The sequence below is a fragment of the Ostrinia nubilalis genome, chromosome 16 (genome assembly GCF_963855985.1).
Source record: "Ostrinia nubilalis chromosome 16, ilOstNubi1.1, whole genome shotgun sequence".
Classification (NCBI taxonomy): domain Eukaryota; kingdom Metazoa; phylum Arthropoda; class Insecta; order Lepidoptera; family Crambidae; genus Ostrinia; species Ostrinia nubilalis.
The window spans coordinates 10,979,104-11,000,036 of record NC_087103.1 but is presented as its reverse complement, the minus strand read 5'-3'; the positions used below and the strand labels follow the sequence as shown (position 1 = coordinate 11,000,036).

General features: G+C 36.6%; 2 protein-coding genes across 2 annotated transcripts; both read left to right on the top strand.

The window, feature by feature from the left end:
• The first annotated feature begins 1,614 nt into the window (after positions 1-1,614).
• On the top strand, positions 1,615-6,103 carry LOC135079545 (chromatin assembly factor 1 subunit A-like). Its single transcript, XM_063974197.1, has 7 exons — positions 1,615-2,885; positions 3,227-3,467; positions 3,647-4,108; positions 4,194-4,372; positions 4,499-4,664; positions 4,706-5,025; positions 5,260-6,103. Exons 1-7 carry the CDS (start codon positions 1,785-1,787, stop codon positions 5,722-5,724), a joined length of 2,934 nt encoding a protein of 977 aa, XP_063830267.1. The 5' UTR covers positions 1,615-1,784; the 3' UTR covers positions 5,725-6,103.
• A 381-nt stretch (positions 6,104-6,484) lies between these two features.
• LOC135079383 (dual specificity mitogen-activated protein kinase kinase dSOR1) lies at positions 6,485-17,387 on the top strand. Its single transcript, XM_063974039.1, has 8 exons — positions 6,485-6,787; positions 7,158-7,327; positions 7,528-7,803; positions 7,939-8,132; positions 12,971-13,135; positions 13,756-13,923; positions 15,518-15,673; positions 15,911-17,387. The coding sequence occupies exons 1-7, from the start codon at positions 6,669-6,671 to the stop codon at positions 15,635-15,637; spliced, it is 1,212 nt and encodes a 403-aa protein (XP_063830109.1). The 5' UTR covers positions 6,485-6,668; the 3' UTR covers positions 15,638-15,673; positions 15,911-17,387.
• The last annotated feature ends 3,546 nt before the right edge of the window (positions 17,388-20,933 follow it).

The following is a 20,933-nucleotide window of genomic DNA, read 5'->3' as shown; positions in this document are numbered from 1 at the left end:
CTGGTTTTTATTGTATTTTTTTAGCATTAAAAAATGGATATCTATCCGTCTGTGAGCGGATTTTTTATTACAAATGTATGCATAAATAATGTAAGAAATAAATAATTATTTATTAAGTGAAATTATCATTTTAAATTATCTACTATAGGTGTACCAGAATGTCATGGCAAATAGGGAAAATAAACTTTGTTGAGAGCAATACTGGGGAAATTGGAATAAACGATCTTGATACTGTTTAATTTTTTACTTTTATGACTTTAATATTAATGAACATGAAGTACGAATATACATTTTAGGTAGGTATGTGTATGAAGAATGTTGTTATACATCGGGTTTTTAACATTGGAAAATGTCTTGAAAAATAAATAAATCGTATATTACTTTAAGTAACTAATTTTATTATGCATCATACTTTTAACTTATCACTTCATTGAGAACTAGAAAACGATTCTAAGAACTCCACTTGCATTTCTTGTTCTTCAATAGATGATCAAGATAAAGAGGTATTGTAAATAAATTGCTCTTCCAGCATTTCAATGGAGAAGTTTACTGATGTTAAAAACACTATAATTATTTCTGAATGAGATTTAAATATATACCAAAACTAAAAAGACGGTGAAGTTTTTTTTTAAATCGATCAAGAAATGTCTGGGAAATTAATTATTTAAATTACCTACATATTTTCGCGTGGAACTGAAACATACACGGTGCCGTTCTTTTTGTATATGGCCAGGTTTGGGATAATTTAAAAAAAGGTTACAAAATTTTACTGAAAAAGAATCTTGAGTGACCCTAGCTGAAAAATTAAAAACTGCTAGATTAAAAAAAATAGATCTGTCAACAGCACTGGATCAGGGTTGATTTACTGTTTGTACTTCGAATGACTGTTGTGAATACACCGATCAAAATGGCGTGGAATAGTTATTCGCAACTTTAGGGCCCTGTAACTTATTTATTTGTAGAGATATTTTCATGATTCTTTCACAGTTATTATTAGTTTTACTTATATTTATTTCAAGTTTATTTAAAAGGAAAAAATTGGAAACTTCTCCATTATTCAATCTTGCATGATGAAATCTTTTTCAATTTTCTTTACATGGTCACAACATTTTGACCATTCTTCTGCACCAATTTGTGAGATATACCTGAAAACCCCGATAAAGCAGCTATTATGTAATTATAATATAAATACATAACCCTCTTTCTGACGCAGTTGGGTAATAAACTAAATGTATCAAAACATTTCAGTCCAACTTACTGTCAACTCGACGACGCGCTTTAGAATCAAAGATTGAGTTTGAATTATGCCTTATTTTTCAATTCACATTGAAAACAATGTGACTTGCTTGAGATTTTTCGACTTTTTCACAAAAATAAGAAATAGTCAAGAAGAGATTACAAAATTTTTGCAGCGACTGACAGATTTCATAATTTTCTTTGACAGATGACAATTAAACCATAGACAATTGCCATATGAAAAACACACTTCCAATATTTTTATTTGCCATGAGATTCTGGTACACCATAGCGCGATAAGCGCCGCGCGAAAGTTTAGTCGCTTGATATCCTTCCGCTCTCATAGATTTCTGAACGTTTATGTATGTCAAAAACTCCCGCGTTTTCAGTTAGCTGTCAAAAGTTCATCGTGTTGTGGTTTTGTGAGAAATTTTGTTTTTCGTTAATAATTTAGCCTAAATAATTTGCAACTTTATATGAATTTTATCGGTGTTTGATGCTGTTAGAGTATATTATCAGCGTAGATTGTTTGTTTCATTCAAACAATCATGAAAACAAGCAAATCTACAGAGAATACCGAGGTGACACCTTCAAAAAAAGTACTGAAGCAAGCTCGTCTTCCATTTAAACTCATTAGTGAGGTATCAACTTCGCCTACCACTCCGCAAACAAGAAAAAGAAAGCTTTCATCTGCTGATGCTGAAACGGCCCCAAAAATCGGGAAGTTAAGCAAAGAGAATGATTTGGCAGAACAAGCAGTTGTTATTAGTGATGATGAATGTGTTGACACCGATAAAACATCTAACGAGGAGAAGCCTCTGAATCCCTTTGTGAAATTAGTAGATACGGCATGGAAGAAAAAGCTTCAGAGAGCCAAGAAGAAGAAAACATCCAAAAAGTCTGCTAAAAGTATACCAAATGGCACTACAGAGACAGTGAATACAAAAGAGCACCCTGAAAGCAATAAAGATGAAGTTGAGAAGATGGATGTTGATTTATCTGCACCCGAAGATGAAAATAAACAAAGTGAAGATAGTTCGACCAAATCAAGTAACGTTGCAGAGGTAAAGGCAACTCCGAAACCTAGAAAATCCACACCTAATAAAAAAGTGGCAAGAAAAACCAGATCATTGAATAAAAGAGTCACAAAGTCTTCAGGTAATAGTGAACCTGAAAATAGTAAATCTGAAATTGTAGTTTTGGAAGATTCTAACTCATGCGACAAATTAGTTGAAAACAAAGAACCACTTGTTGATTCAGAAAATAATGGAAAAGAAGAATGTGCTAATCAGGAAGAAAAAACTGAATTGATTGAAGAAAATAATGAAAAATCAAAAGATGAAGAAAATATTTCACCTTCAGAGCAAAGTAATGGAGATATTGAACCCTCTAAAAGTGTTGAGGCTAAAGAAAGTTCACCTGAGGTAGAAGAAGTCCAACCAAGCGCAGTCACTCCTAAAAGAAGTGCAAGGAACAAAGCAAAAACAGAAGAAAATGAAAAGAAATTGGACCAGTCCAGTTCCAAACTTGATGAGTCTTCTTCCTCAAACCCTTCAACTCCCAAACATAACAGAAGCTCATCTGTGACAACTAGTTTAGATGAGTCACTGAACAGTTCAATTCCGTCTGCTAATCTTACACCCAAACAAGTAAGTTTCTGCTTTTACACACTTTTTTTTTGTCAACTTTTGTAAAAAAAAAACAAATAATGCAACTATTGTCAATTCAATTTAAAAAATTCAATTAATTCAACTATTTATTTATTCTATCCATGGGAACTGTTGTGACTGTTGTGAACTACTATTTCAGTAAATACTATCTAAATAAATGTAAGTTAATGGAATTTAAACTTGCTTCAATGCTTGCTGCATTCAGAAAGCAAAATCCAACTGATCATTTTTAAGAAATTAACCATCATCATCTTTTTAATCTGCCATGCATATTTAAAAAATACCTTAGTGGAACAAAGTTTATTGTTTACAATTTTCAGCTTGCAAAGAAGTTGGAGTCAGCAAAGAAGAGAGAAGAAAAGGAAAAAGAAAAATTAGAGAGGGAAAAGAAAAGACAACAGGAGAAAGAAGAACGAGCAAAACAGAGACAAGAGAAAGAGGAGCAAAAGAAGAAAGAAAGAGAAGAAAAAGAGGAAGCCAAGCGCCGGGAGAAGGAGGAAAAAGAAGAACTGAGGCGAAAGGAAAAGGAAGAAAAGGACCGACAGAAAGAGCAAGAAAAAAGTAAGTTAAAGCTTAGATTCATTATTCTACACTGACTGAACAGTGCAACCAACTAGTGTTCTTTTGTCTGTTTTTATGATTTTGAAGATGTTTTAGGAAAACATTTTCCATTTTTCTTGTGAACTCCCATTCCCAAGCAATTAGTTCCACTTTTAAATTGTAAAATATAAATTTTTCAGAACTTAGAGAGGAAAAAGAAGAGCAAAAGAAAAAAGAACGAGAAGAGAAGGAAGAGCAAAGAAAGAAAGAGAAGGAAGCAAGAGATGAAGAGAAACGTAAAAAACAAGAGGCTTTGGAGCTAGAAAAGCAGGAACAAGAGTTGAAAAAGAAAAAGGCTGCTGAAGCATTCGTTAACTTCTTTGTTCCAAAGCAGAAGTCAGAGAAAGATCAGCCGTCTTTGGGTCCTGTTAGCAAAAGCAGTGTTTTATCTAGTTTCGCCGTAAAAAGCGATATGAAGCTTGCACCTGCTACAAGGGCAAATTTAAGTGATGAAAAGAAGCAGACTTTAGACAACTTGATGGAGGAACAGAAGTCAGATAATGTTTTGTATCTGAACAGTTTGAAGGAAGGACACAAACCTTTGTCTAGTGGGAAGACATGGCCCATATCTGATAAAGATGATGATGATGTTATGATAGTTGGTAAGCTCCTTCATTTGCATTCTATTTATGTATTACAAGTCTGATTATCTTATAGGTAAAATAAATATTTATTCTTATTTTTCAGAGGATGAGTTACCTCCATTAGATGGAGAGGGTGAAATAATAACTTGTGAGCCAACAGTGCGTGAAAAGTTGAAACCGAAACTCCTTAGCTTTGAAGAAAATAAACGGCCTCCCTACTGGGGTACCTGGAGAAAGAAGAGTGCATCTGTTAAGCCAAGGAGACCATTTGGTCAAGATCAGGTATTTATTTCATTTTTATTAGTTTCACACTTTTTTCATGGTGGAATTGGCACTCCCTTCAACAGATGTTTATATTTCGATGGTGCTTAAGATAATATAGTTGAGGTCCTCTTTTCCATATTCCAGAAACTAGATTACGAGGTGGACAGCGACGAAGAGTGGGAGGAGGAGCCAGATGGCGAGAGCGTGGACGGCAGCGCGGCCGGCAGCGACGACGAGCACGACGCCGACGAGTACGAGGTCGACAACGACGTGTTCGTGCCGCACGGGTACCTCAGCGACGAGGTCTGTAGCGCCTCGTACAGTGTTACTACTAGGTTACGAGGCTGACAGCGACGAGGAGTGGGAGGAGGAGCCAGATGGCGAGAGCGTGGACGGCAGCGCGGCCGGCAGCGACGACGAGCACGACGCCGACGAGTACGAGGTCGACAACGACGTGTTCGTGCCGCACGGGTACCTCAGCGACGAGGTCTGTAGCGCCTCGTACAGTGTTACTACTAGGTTACGAGGCTGACAGCGACGAGGAGTGGGAGGAGGAGCCAGATGGCGAGAGCGTGGACGGCAGCGCGGCCGGCAGCGACGACGAGCACGACGCCGACGAGTACGAGGTCGACAACGACGTGTTCGTGCCGCACGGGTACCTCAGCGACGAGGTCTGTAGCGCCTCGTACAGTCTTATTACTAGGTTACGAGGCTGACAGCGACAAGGGCAGGAGCTGATTGCCAATAACGCTTTGAGTGTCATTTACCAGCGAAAAAAATAGATTTTAATAATTATCTATAAATATTTTTATCTAGAACATTTTTTTTTCAATAAAAAAGCTATATTGATTTTGCATTTTACATCTGGATGTTTTTGTAATTTTTCATTTTTGTTTTGTCTATAGGAAGCAACAATGGACGATGACGATGTTTTATCTCTGTCACCTGAAACACAAAAAGCGAGGCTGAAGCACTTAGAAGATGAATTTGAATCCGAAATGAAGAAACCAACCGAAAAGATAAAACCACGTTTGTATGGCCTGCTGTGGGAAACAAGCGATGGCGGGAAACCAGAGAAATGCGTTGACGCTATATGGAACTACTTCGGAAAATTATCTATGATTATGGGTGACCCAACACCTTTCTTCCAACCATCAAATGAACCAGAAGAATCTGAGAGAAAGAAAGTAAAAAAGAAGAAAGTAGTAAATGAAGGAGAGAAACAAAGCCCTAAAAGTGAGAAAAAAAAGAAACCTAAACCAGAAAATAAGGAAAGCAAACCTAAGAGTGATCTGAAAAAGAATACTCCGGAAGTAAAGAAAAATCAACCTGGTATTAATTCCTTTTTGACTAAATTAAAATCAACCTAATTTATTTAATTTCATAGGTACTTCAAGATTATTATCATTGGTTTGATTGCAATGTCTATGATTGCACTACCGTTTTAAAATCAAAATATTATAGGTTGATTTTATAGTTATTAATTTTTTTTTCAGACTATGGTTAAATAATATCAATTTCGTGCAGTTTGTAATAATGCACATATTTTTAAAAACTAATTTATATTCCTAATTTTCACTGCGACAAGATAAAAATAAATGCGTACTGCTAAATAATATTTCATATTGTAATACATAGTAGTGATAGATTTTGTATTCATGAGAAAATAATATTTTAATGTTAATAATAGTGAACATGTAAATACCGGTTAGTGTTTTAAGACTATTTTCTGTTGTATTTTATGTGATGTAACATTAAACTGGTTATTTCATAAAAAATTTTTTTTTTAATGAGTCTTAGTAATTTTTAGGCCTCTTAAGTCTAAAGGCCTTAGCGGGAGATTTTGATTATATTTTAGAACAGAACATTTGCAGCAAAGTATAGTAAAAAAACGAATCAAAAAGAAAAACTCAAAGATATTAATATCTACAAAATCCAGTATGTAAATTTGTAAATTTCCAATATTTTAATGTCAATGTGTATCATTTAGTACCAAATAAATATTTTTTCTTTCTTTCTTTCTTTCTTATCAACGCTCAATCAATTGAATGTTCAATTGAATCAACACACTTTAAATTGCGCATCCCTAGTGGCTAAGCTCGACAAGTCGAACATTTTTGACAGCTGTTTTTCTGCTCGTTTGACAAAAATACCATGGACGACAATCATTGTTCGGAGAATTAATTTCTGTGGTTGTTTTGCGAATGAGTATTTTAATCGATTGTATAACTACTAAGAAAAAGAGCAAAGAACATACTTTTGTTACGTAGCAGTGGTGCAGTGATTTATAATAAATGTTGAAAGTGATCCCAAGATGAGTAAAATGTCGAAAAACAAACTCAACCTCACCCTACCACCAGGGTCTATAGACACCGCACCGGCGGTCACCCCATCAAACATGACTCCCCAGCTGAAGTCCGCTACAGCAACGGAGTAAGTACATTTAGACATAATAGCCAAATAATATTTTGATAGGGATGACAACAGTATCCTATGAATCACTCTTTGACCTAAGCTGTATTCATTTTCTCATGTTTATTATTCAGTGATTTTGGTACCTGGAAAGTTGCTTGTTACAGTTAAGATACACTTTATAGACCTCTGGTTTACATCATGTGGCACTTTTTTTTATACATATTAACACTAATTAACCATGTAATTATGTTTAATTCCTGCTTTTATTCCTTATTGTGTATTTTAAGTGGGTTACAAATAGACTGTTGCTGTGATATAAGATTAATTCATAGAAGCTTTGCGACTTTAATGAGATTGGTATAGCATTTACCATTTGTTTGATTTCAAGGCGACAAGGCCTAGCCGGGAAGTCCAAAACCAGCATAGAGGCTCTCACTGAACGCCTGGAGCAAATTGAGATGGATGACACTCAGAGGCGCAGAATTGAGGTGTTCCTTTGTCAGAAAGAGAAGATCGGAGAGCTCAGTGATGATGATTTTGAGAAACTTGGTGAACTAGGTAAGTATTTATTGATTTATTTATTTATTTATTCACCAACAAGGTTACATTGAGGCTTCACAAAAGTTTATCTAATTTATTGTGCTATTGCTAGTTTACTGTTATTTCAGACATTATTTGAGCTCTTTGTTACAGCATCTTATTATTAAACTGTAGTAGTTAAGCATGCATTTTCATGTACAATATGCTATTATTTTTAGGTCAAGGCAATGGAGGAGTGGTTATGAAAGTCCGTCACAAGTCCACAGGCCTCATCATGGCACGAAAACTTATCCATCTAGAAGTCAAGCCAGCCATAAAGAAGCAAATCATCAGAGAGCTGAAAGTCCTCCATGAGTGCAATTTCGCCCACATTGTAGGTTTCTATGGGGCATTTTATAGTGATGGAGAAATATCCATTTGCATGGAGTACATGGATGGTGGTTCCCTTGATCTTATCCTGAAGAAAGCTGGCAGGATACCTGAGTCAATTCTAGGTTTGTATCAAAATCCTTATTTAACGTAATCCTGTCTGACCTTGATAGCCCTTAGGCAATAACTCTGCGAATAAAAATATTCTCACTCACATTTTGTATTGAATTTTAATTAAAAATGTTTGAAATATTTTACAGGTACTATAACTTCAGCTGTGCTGAAAGGTCTAAGCTATCTGCGCGACAAGCACGCCATCATGCACCGCGACGTGAAGCCGTCCAACATCCTTGTGAACAGCAATGGCGAGATCAAGATCTGTGACTTTGGTGTCTCTGGCCAGCTCATTGACTCCATGGCCAACTCATTTGTGGGCACCCGGAGTTATATGTCGGTGAGTACAGAATGATTCGTAGGAGCACCAGAGTGACTGACATAGCCTGCAGAATCGCTAAAATAAATTGGCAGTGGGCGGGGCACATAGCTCGTACAGCTGATGGTCGCTGGGGCAGGAAAGTTCTTGAGTGGCGACCACGAGCCCGAAGACGTAGCGTGGGCAGGCCTCCCACTAGGTGGACCGACGATTTGGTGAAGGTCGCGGGAGGTGCCTGGATGCGAGCGGCGCAGGATCGGTCTTCGTGGAAATCCTTGGGGGAGGCCTTTGTCCAGCAGTCTTTCGGCTGAAACGAACGAACAGAATGATTGAAGACAGAAAAGGGATTAAAGTAAAAAATCTACTATTTTGCTTGCACAATGCATATTGTGACTCAACTTTTGAGTTGTGTGCAGTTTTAGGATGGATAAATGTCCATTGTCTTTATCATTCACTTAAATCTAATTGGTTAATGGCATTTATAATGGTGCACCACTTATTGTCATCAGCAACTAGATTACTACCGCCCAGGCGTAGATGAGTCACATATTGGAGAAGGATAATTTGTTTAAATAGTGGTTAATCATAATAAAACAAACTGATAAGTATAAATTTCACATAATTTGTGTGTTAAGGATATCCGTTTGTTTAGCCAATGACATTCACTGCTAGACAAAGACCTCCCTCAAGTTTTTTTCAAAATGACCGGTCCTCCATTTCCCGCATCCAAGGATATTAATTTATTATTTTAATTTGCAATTTGTCGTACAGCCGGAGCGCGGCTTCTCGCTGGTGGAGATAGCCATTGTATAAATGACCTCTTTCTTATAAAGCCTGGTCCGTGAGAACGTAGAATTTTGTCCAATGACCCCAAGCTACCCATCCTTATCGCTCGCGCGTAATTATGTTGCTGTCGCGCTCGCACACTCACTGCGGGCGCCTGTCGCACAGTCGCGACAGCAACATAATTTCACGGACCAGGCTTTAGTTATTGTCAATAATTTTGTCACCCAGCCGGAGCGCCTCGAAGGCACGCACTACTCCGTCCAGTCGGACATCTGGTCGCTCGGGCTGTCGCTGGTGGAGATAGCTATTGTTTAAACGTCCTCTTTTACTCAAAATATTTGTAATCAAAATAAACGACCGCCGTGGTTTACTACTTGCCTCTTAAAAATAGAAAAGGAAAAGCTTAGATATCATAAGAAATGGAAACTTAATAAGAACTTGCGAGACTACCAGACCTTCTCTCTTCTTCGCAAGAGGTTTAAGAAGATGGAAGCAGAATGTTATAAAAAATTTATTGAACTCTCTGAGGATAATATTAAAGTCCATCCAAAGTTATTTTGGTCTTTTGTAAAATCCAAAACAGATTCTAGTTGCATTCCCGAAACTATGATATACAAGGGTAAAAATCTTACCACCGGTATTGAGATATGTGAGGCTTTTAATGATTATTTCCACTCGGTTTTCATTCCTTCCACCCATCAGAACTCGGATCAGAACTCTGATCATACTATCTGTGATTCAGGCAATTCAGTCGTGGACATAAATTCAATCAATATTTATCACGATAATGTTTTTAAAGAATTAAAACACGTAAATGTTCACAAAGGTGCAGGTCCTGATGGAATCCATCCTTTTCTCATTTCTGTATGTGCCAAAGAACTCGCTACCCCCATCACATTCTTATTTCATTTCTCTATCCAAACTGGGATATTTCCCAGTTTATGGAAAGAGTCTTTAGTTTCTCCCATCCCAAAAAATAAAAGACGTGAATGTATAGAAGAATACAGACCAATATCAAAACTTTGTATCTTCGGAAAACTTTTAGAAAAGATAGTAACTGCTCAAATGTCGTGCTCGTTTCGTAACTACATTTCTCAGGAACAACACGGTTTCTTTAAATGCCGTAGCGTTGACACTAACATGGTAACTTTTAATGACTTTCTGTCGTGTGCCATGGATGAAAACATACAGGTGGATGCCGTGTACACCGACTTTTCCAAAGCATTTGATAAAATAAACCACGATTTGCTTATAATGAAGCTTGCTAGAGCCGGTGTGCATGGCAACCTCCTTAGATGGATTCAATCCTACATAAGTAATAGAAGTCAAGCAGTCTTCGTAAAGGGTTATTCCTCACGATTTCTTCCAGTGCCTTCTGGTGTGCCCCAGGGTTCCCATATTGGGCCCTTGCTGTTTTCAGTTTACATAAATGACATTGGCAATATCCTGAAAAATAGTCACCATTTATTGTATGCTGATGACACTAAGCTGTACCGAATCATTAGATCAATTAGTGATTGCCACAAACTCCAAGAAGATTTACTTCGGCTACAAGCATACTGTGAGTCCAACCATCTGTTCCTTAACAGTGATAAATGCTGTACAATATCATATACTCGTAAAAAAAATTATATCTCTTACAGCTACCATATAAATCAGAAGACTCTAAAAAGAGTTACCACGATCAGAGACTTGGGCATAATTATGGATTCGACCTTATCGTTCATCCCACATATTGATCACATACTAGCTTCAGCTTTCAGAAATCTAGGTTTCATACTACGAATAAGTAAACCCTTCAAACGCCCCGAAACTCTCAAAATTCTATATTTCTCTTTTGTCAGATCTTTCCTTGATTTTTGTAGCACTGTGTGGAGCCCCTGTTATGAAGCACACATTAGTAGAATAGAAAGAGTCCAAAAAATTTTTATGAAATCTTTAAATTATCGCCGAAACATTCTAAATCAGTCGTACACAGATTCATTAAAAAATAACAAATTGCTATCTCTTTGCAACAGGCGAAAAATGTTCGATATTGTATTACTTTACAAAATTTTAAATAATTTAGTCGACTCCCCGATGCTACTGAGTAAGTTGTCATTTGTGTCCCGAGTTCGTCTGCCAGTGCGCTCCTCGCGTAGTAAACCACTTTTCGTTACCCCGCGATATCGTAAAAATTATACTCGTAACTCATTCGTGTATCGTTCCACTAACGTTTACAATAAAAACTTCACAGAAATTGATTTGTTTAATGTAACATTATCAAAGCTCAAATCCGTCCTTTTTAATAGTTTGGCTAGTGAATAGCTTTCCAATCTGTCACTATCTTTGTGTTCCTCATTTATTTTTCTGTTTTATTTTATTTTGTTTCCGACTGACGGCATGTCGGACCTATATCTACATATATTTCAGTTGCAAAAAGTAACTATTACAACTACATAAGATTCCATAGTGGTTGGCTCGATATGCCGTTGTCTGTGCACTAGGTTTTGGCTTGTTGTTAAAAATTTTAGTCCTAAGAGTGGCTCATTTGTAACCAATATTGTAATAGCTATAAATAGGCACTAATTTGGTCTTTAATCATATTCATCTTTACTATAGTACTATTGATTGTACATGACTGTATGTTGCCTTAAATAAATTAAAAAAAAAAAAAAAAAAAAATTGTTAACTAGCGGCCGCCCGCGACTTCGTACGCGTGGATCCTGTTTTACCCCCTTTTTCCGAATTTTCTTTGCTATAAACCTCACGGAGCCCGAGACCTCTCCAACGAATGCAAAACCGTGGAAATCGGTTCGTGCGTTCTGGAGTTATAGCGTCAGGAAGGAAAACCCGACTTATTTTTATTAGTAGACTAGCTTTCCGCCCGCGGCTTCGCCCGCGTGGAATTTTGTCTGTCACAGAAAAACTTTATCGCGCGCGTCCCTGTTTCAAAAACCGGGATAAAAACTATCCTATGTTCTTTCCCGGGACTCAAACTATCTCTATGCCAAATTTCATCAAAATCGGTTGCGAGGTTTAAGCGGGAAAGCGTAACAGACAGACAGACAGACAGACAGACAGACAGACAGAGTTACTTTCGCATTTATAATATTAGTTGGGATAATTTTGTCACCCAGCCGGAGCGCCTCCAAGGCACGCACTACTCCGTCCAGTCGGACATCTGGTCGCTCGGCTGTCGCTGGTGGAGATAGCTATTGTTTAAACGTCCTCTTTTACTTATTGTTAACTAGCGGCCGCCCGCGACTTCGTACGCGTGGATCCCGTTTTATCCCCTTTAAATTTTTCCTAAATTTTCTTTGCTATAAACCTCACGGAGCCCGAGACCTCTCCAACGAATGCAAAACCGTGGAAATCGGTTCGTGCGTTCTGGAGTTATAGCGTCAGGAAGGAAAACCCGACTTATTTTTATTAGTAGACTAGCGGCCGCCCGCGACTTCGTACGCGTGGATCCTGTTTTACCACTTCCCGAATTTTCTTTGCTATAAACCTCACGGAGCCCGAGACCTTTCCAACGAATGCAAAACCGTGGAAATCGGTTCGTGCGTTCTGGAGTTATAGCGTCAGGGAGGAAAACCCGACTTATTTTTATTAGTAGATAATTTTGTCACCCAGCCGGAGCGCCTTCAAGGCACGCACTACTCCGTCCAGTCGGACATCTGGTCGCTCGGGCTGTCGCTGGTGGAGATAGCTATTGTTTAAACGTCCTCTTTTACTTATTGTTAACTAGCGGCCGCCCGCGTCTTCGTACGCGTATATCCCGTTTTATCCCCTTTAAATTTTTCCTGAATTTTCTTTGCTATAAACCTTACGGAGCCCGAGACCTCTCCAACGAATGCAAAACCGTGGAAATCGGTTCGTGCGTTCTGGAGTTATAGCGTCAGGAAGGAAAACCCGACTTATTTTTATTAGGGCTGATTTTTCAATCGTCAGATAACTTTTCTCTGAAGAATAAACTTGTCATTTTGACATATTTCCCATACTAAAACTGTCAATATGTCAAACTTATTCTTCGGTTAAAAGTTATCTGACGATTGAAAAATCAGCCCTTAGTAGATAATTTTGTCACCCAGCCGGAGCGCCTCCAGGGCACGCACTACTCCGTCCAGTCGGACATCTGGTCGCTCGGCCTGTCGCTGGTGGAGATGGCCATCGGCATGTACCCCATCCCGCCGCCCGACGCCAAGACCCTCGCCGCCATATTCGGCGGGCAGAACGAGGATCACTCGCCTGGACAGGTAGGTTGAAGGTTTAAGGTCATAGCAGACTTATCAACTCGGAAAAGGATCAAGGGCGTGCTGTCAACCGCGAGGAGAGGCGTATACGTTACGGTGCGGATAAGTGTGCGTTGCAGTATGGAGTTTCATACAAAGAATAATGACCGCCTCGAGTTGATACGGTTACGATCCCTTTCCGGGTTAATAAGTGTGCTACGGCTTTTAGTGGTGTGTCTATTTCGCCGCTTCAATTGAATAAATTATTATTTACACAAGCAAGAAGATATCGATATTTAATTTAGATTGAAAACTATGCAATTATGTTTTAAGGCTAGAATAAAGATTATTTTTGTTCATAAGTGCCATTTTAACCAAATTTAATAAAATATTTTTGATTCTGATACTACTACTACTTCTGGTACTACTGTCCACAGAGGCGCAGATTCATAGGGGGGTTATTTTTCCGCTTGGAATATGCCTGTTGTAGCTTACATACGGCAGCAGGCTTCATAGTCCATCGATATAGACAGTTTCATAACTTTAACAACAGGCGTACACAAAACGTATTATATTGATATGTAATAGTCGACCTTATTGGTTTATGTAATAGCTAGCTAGCTCAATATCGACGTGTTTCGCAGGCGCCGAACTCGCCGCGACCTATGGCGATCTTCGAGTTGCTAGACTACATCGTGAACGAGCCGCCGCCCAAGCTGCCAGCCGGGATATTCTCCGACGAGTTCAAGGACTTCGTCGACCGCTGCCTCAAGAAGAACCCTGACGAGCGCGCCGACTTGAAGACTTTGATGGTAAGTGTGAACTGTGAAGAGTAGATTTTCTTTAATATTTGAGGATTTGTAAGCACTATTTTTAATAGTCTATGCCAATAAAGAAATTTGGACTTAGATTTTATTTATTTATTTTTGGAAGACTCAGAGTTTGCATAATTTCAGTATGTAGGAATATTAACCCATTATAGACTAGCGGTCCCATATGGTACCACTTTTATGTGTGTTTTAATTTGGCTCTATACATTAACACGTGAAAAGATGCAGTGCTCTGATTGATGCAAGTCGTAGCCAATAGATATGGTCTATGCTTCTAGGAATAAAAATTTACAGTTATTCTTTTCAGTTGTGTGTAATTAATGATTGAAGTGAGCGCATCAAAATTTTCTCTTAAAAATTGACGCGCCATTCAAGTAAGTGATCATATTTTTTTTGTGTGATAGTGAAATACTGATTTTGTTACAATCTTGTATTCTCCATAAGTGCTCTTATTGTGAAATGGTGTAAAATTACGTCGATAAATAATAATAATGGGAAATATTGTATGTCAAAATTACTGGTACCGTACGGTACCGCTAGCCGCTTACCGTGTCTTTTTAATTATTTTATGATTTTTAGTTTTTACTGTATTTATTGGGAAGTATGTGATATATTCAATGGTATATAAGGTATGCAGGAAGATAAAGTAAAATAGTTTCCTATACTTTACAAAACCATGGGTTTTTATTTATTTTAGATGTAACTTATACGAAACATTGGCAGTTTTGGAGGACGATGAAGGTCCCAAAACGAAGCAGATATTTATAGAACGAACTTGAGATAATTGCAACTCTCGAACAATATAGAGTATAGGAAATGTTACATGGAGCTAAGAGCAGTGTGCAATGCCAAGCTCCATTCCAAATTTTTGAATATTCAAAGATAAAAATGAATATTCCTTACCCAATATACAGTTTTTTACATTTAATATCACTTCTGTTATTTGCTTGTATATTAATACATATAATAATAATAATAAAATATATAATTAACCCTATTTTTATAAAGCCCATGATAAAGTTATGTTTTAACAGACTGACACGGTAAGAGGCTAGCGGTACCATATGGTACCAGCATTTTTTTTCTAGATTACAGGTCGGATCATTTTTTTAATGCTTGTATAGCATTATGTAGACCATAATTATGAACATATTTCAAAAAAACAAAAATCTGACACTTTAAGAAAACTCAGTCTATAATGGGTTAAATTACTATGTGTCAAGTTCGGAACATTATGAAGATAATTATTACACAGAATTAGAATGTGTACTAGTGTAGTTCTTTTTTGTTCAATAATTACTTATATCCAATACTAATTAAAATCTTGCCATCTTTCTACCTTCTCTACTGCTTGTTAAACCAAATTATTTCTACCTTTATTACTACTTACTACAGTACCCACCATGATCAATTTCTTCAGTGGATATGCTACCTTGTTACTGTATCTAGTGGTTACATTTTCAATTTGCAGATTTTTGTAACCATAATGCCTCTGACCACACTTAACAGGCTTACTGCATGTTTTGAAAATCCATTGTGATTGACCTTACGTAATTTTTCATTTTAAAATTTTCAGAGCCACGATTGGATTCGCAAAGCGGACGCAGAGAAAGTAGACATAGCGGGCTGGGTGTGCAAGACGATGGACCTCATGCCTTCCACACCAAATTCCAATGTGTCTCCTTTTTCTTCATAAGCTGCAAGAAGTGCATACTTTCATCAGCGAAAAAGGGTAAGTGTCAAATACAATGACGCAAATCTATGTAAAGCCTCCAACCAAAGTTTAGAGAAAATAATAACAGCCAATTTTGGCCTTTAATAATTTTATTCTTTTGCGCCTCTTATACTCTATTACAATAGTAATATTAAGGTGACAGGTATCGCTCAAGGTTCTCACATAGGTCTCTCACTTCATCTACTTAGGATAAATTATCTCTTTCCCATGTTAAATGTATAAATGGTGTTTCAGGTCAAAACATTTCCCAAGAAAGAGCGGGTGAAACAATCAGTGAGGACGCTGGCTTAGAAGAGTAGAGGCCAGGCACCGCGCGGTGGCACTTCACAGTATGTCAACTCTAGATACCATTGTCCAATCAGCAGGCGAACACAACACGACATCTCATGAACATTCTCGGGCGTGACGAGTTTACAGTGGAAATGAGAAGGAAAGTAATGCAACACGTTTGGTAACGTGATCGAATTGGGTTATCGTCGATTCGCCACAAAATCGATATGTCACTCGTAAAATCTATTCATTGAATGTAAATTCGTCATAAATATAAAGCTGTAACCATTGGTTACCGATAGTGTGACGTATTTACACGTTCTTTTTTATGTGACTAACCCTCTTTGTGGCAAGTCGACAATAACCCGTCAAAACGTTTTCTTAATTTCCTCAAACGAAAATGGTTTCTACCACTCGGTAAACCGCAACGACACACTCAAAACCGTCACGTCTCATTTATTGATCGATCGACACATATCACATCGTAAAACAATTAGTACTCTTCGTGAGATACCTGTAATCGAATAATGAAATTCAAAATTTAAAAATTTAATTTATAGAATTGGCTAAACTTAAGGTAAATTTCGTAGGAATTATTGAAAAACAATGTGTAATAATACACTTTGATATCGATTTTAAACTGGTACGATCGCCATTACGTTTATACCTTAAAACAAGTAGACTTCGTAATTGCCGACTTGTATTATTTCAATGACGAAATATGTATTCAGTTTAAAATAAATGCGGTAACTAATAGCAATCAAAAAAATGTGTTTAGTATCGCAACATAGATTGACACAGGACACGGTATACAACTATTGGCAATCGTACTCATAAAGCGTTCGGAACTTTCCTTCTCATATACAGGCTATATGAAAACGCGAAAGTTTACTTTGGTGTGTAACCGATAACAAGGTGTCGAAGATAGATAGGGGTATAATACTAAAACATAGTGCATTCGTGGACGAACTAATCGAGGTTTTATAACGAATAAAAAAAACAACTAATCGATAAATGGTCAAGTAGAGTTGATTTCACTAGTCGCAAGTCGAAAATGTTAGTAGTGTTTTGACATATTTTTCTTTGCTGAAAGTGCGTAATTCATGTCAGCTGGAAATCGACACTCGACTCGAGCACTGGAGCACTCGGACGGCCGCGCGGCCGTGGGAGCGTTCCAGGACTCCCCCTTTGTAATCTCTAACATAGATTGCATTTTTAGACATGAAAAAAAATATTAAAAAGAATAAAAAATCGTAGGTACGTTTTCCTATTTTGACGTGATGCACTTTATCCGTTTGATTTGTTGTTTTTATATCGCTTCGTTTTAGTGTTTCCCGCAATTCGTTCACCCTGTCCCGAGCACCTAGCGTAGTATTTATCGCTTGTTTGCTGACTGTATGTAATATGTATGAGCACGCCGCGTCACCCTGGGTTACGGCTAGCTCGCCTCGCGCTGCGAGCGAGCGAGCTAGTGAGCACAGGGAGGCTCGTTCCTTATTCCCGCGCTGACCGCTGCACGCTTCGCTTCTCGGTCGTTTGTTTGCCAGCCCTTCCTGTGTAGTTAGAGTAACCGTACACAATATTTATTCGTGAGTATGTGTTGATTAATGAAGTGTTTCGCCGTATGTTTTTATTTTATTGAGCATTTATTATTTTTATATAAGACGTAGACGCTTTTATTGTTAAGTGATGATATTTAAAGGGTGCTTCTTATGTTACTGCTGATATAAATGTGATTTTTAATGCATAATTGATTGTTTTTAAAGGAACAAAACTTTTTTGCATTGAGGTACCTACTATGTGATTATTAATGATGTATGCATTTTATTCTAAAGTTGTTCGTATTAGTTTTGTGTAATCACTGTGCTAGAGTTAAGTTTAAATTATTACGATGTCGTAGAGTTATTTCGAAAGATTTTTATTGGAAATTTAAAATTGATACTCTGAGAAGTATAATCATGGAACGATTGAGGGTTTATCTTTACTTAATGCAGTGGGATCCTTTAATCCGGTCGTTTGCTACTCGGGCACGTTCATTAAATGTGTTTTAAATAGAGTGGCAGAAGAAAATTCGGTGTATTTTCAATAAACACTGACAGAATATAATAAGAACGATATTCTTGTACTGAATATGAGGACTGTATGTATTTGTAGCGACGTCATTGGTTTGACTTGCTTAAAAACTTGACTTTAGTTGCACGTAGATAGACATTATGTTTGTTTCTTTTCACGATGCGTTGCAATAGTGCGTATTTTCATTTACCATCATTGGCAACGGCATGTGACTTTATTATTGCCGTTGTAAAATGGAAAACACCTAAACGTTTACTAGCATGGTCATCTAAAATATAGTAAGTTGTTAAATGCAACCATTATTTGCTATAGCTTATTATGACTTCAAATTTAAAGTTTCTTCGTTATTTGTTTAGAGCATTATTTAAATGCTGTGAATATGAATTTATAATGTCATTATCATGCCTTTGCAAAAAGACTTAATCAGACTTCTTATAAAAGTAGACTGTACCGATATCTTGTAGTGGTTTCAATGTAATATTGTGACGAATATGAATCATAAAATAAAGACATGCTAGACGTTAGTGTTTGTTTAAATTGTGTTACGTTAGGTAACTGTAAGTTTCATTTGTTTAGTTGTGTTAGATATTATAATAGTTTTGCAGTTTAACTTACACGAATCATGGGGTCAGTTTCATAATATCTTAAATCATACTGGAACAGTCGCGAATCCACCAATAATGTTAAATAACAAATCCTCAATTAATTTTGAACCTTTATACAAAAGACGTAATGTTCAAAATCAGTAGAGCATTTAGACTGACTGTTATTACTTGATCACCTTTTTATTGTATCCCCTGATCCGAGCTAGTTAAAACTATACTCTATTATAAAAGAATATAAACCTTTTTCATTTTAATTTGATGCAACTTCTAGTATTTTGGATACCGAAACATTTTTTTTACAAATATTAAATGCTTGACATGTAATTTTTTTGGGCCAACGAATTTATGAACATTATGATCTATTCGTGTATCTTAATAATTCTTACTGTGTATCTATGTGTTTAGTGACTACATAATAGTAAATTATGTAGAGGTATTCAGAATTCAGAACTGAATTTTCAGTGCAATTAAAACACCAATATAATAGTTATTATTGTTGTTAGGTAATATTTTTAAGATCGCGATTTTACTTTTGATATGTATAATATGTTTGCAATTTATTTTCTTAACATTTGAAAAATAAGAGTTACCGAAGTAAATAGGTATTCGATTTGTTATTTTTATAATAATACGTTTTTCAAACATGTCTCTTTGACTACATAACTTTGATTATTATCGCGTCTGATCTCTATAAAGCCAGGTATACATTACACTTCTTTAAAGAGTAAATTTCGATCATACTCTACTTCATTCTTATTCTAACTTCTTCGTTCAAAAAAATTAAAATCTAAAAAAAATGATTAGGATAAGTATAGGCTTACAATTAATTTGTTAATGTACCATTTAAGTCTAATGGATACCTGGCCTAATTTTATCATTACATAAGTATAACTACATACAAATAGTTATAAATTGGTATTATTTTATAGTTAGCTTCTTTGTAGGTAGATACGTATGTACAAAATAAATGTTAATTAAATATTTCAATAGTTTCATTTATTCTGTGCCAATATTATTTAATTAACCTTCTTATTTTTATTTTTATTATTTGATTTATTCTTAATTTTAAAGTAAAAATAATATTAACAGAAACGAACGATATACATTCCTACAAAATATTTGCGTAATATTCTCGTGGTAGATGTCAGAGGATGCAACTTGCAACTCACGAAGGCGAGTGAGCTTTACGAGTACTGCGTGTGTACGTGTACATGTAATAACGATAGTGTAATTTCTATCAAAACTTTTGGAATACGAACAGTAGCGAGCCATCACACATGTAAAGCGTGAAATACAACAACTAAGATTTTGTTGTAGACCTCTCCAAATGTAAGTCGGTTAGTTAAATGCACATTGTGTAAAGTTCTATTGTCTTTGTGGGTTTGCAAATAACTTAAGATATAATATTATTTTAAAGACTGCAGGGATCTTGGCTCAGGATCGTAAACCCGATCGCTAACGACGTGAGCGTGGCGCTGGCAGTCGTTAACTTCAACCCTTGGACGCTTATGCATAAACCGATCTTGTTAAATGAAATGCTTAAGTAAGAGCTCAATGTCAATCTCCAAGTCTTCTTCTCCCTAATGGCAATATGTAGAAAAGATTGTTGTATGGCTAAGACACGCTACGATATCACCATTTTCTTCAACTTAGTTGACTTTCATCACGTAAATTTATTTCTGTATATTGATAGGGTTAAAAAATATATTTATTTATTTATTTATTTATTTATTTATTTATTAAAGACGCAAAACAGATTACAATTAAGGTTTCACAAATTGTATAGCACGTAAGCTTATGGACTAAATTGTAACCTAACAACATGCATCCTATAAAGTATAAGTTAATGATACCAATAATACCATACCATACTAATACCATAGGTACACGCTATCCACATATAAAGTGGCTATTATAGAGATCGCAAATTATGCGATGAAAGTTTGAATTTATGATTTGCGTGTCCAATGGTCATCGTCAACAAAATATAAATCGTCAAATAAATATTTGCCATTTTGGTTTTCTGTAAATTGATATAATTGGGTGCCGTAAGTTTGAGCCCCGTTTATCACTATGGGCCAGTCCAAGGATGCGCCCCAGCGGACGAACATTAAAATTAAATATGCGAAGTTGGATCGCAAAGAGGTTGGCGAGGGCGCCCCAGTCTTCCTCATTATAAATGTGCGTAAATATTGTTCCTGTAGAGAGCCTTTTGTTGGGACTCATTAAGAAGCCATTACAGCAGAGTTTAATCCCCGCGACTTTTAAAGGAGCCGAGAAAAATTGTTTGCCAGCTTTTAGGAACCGGA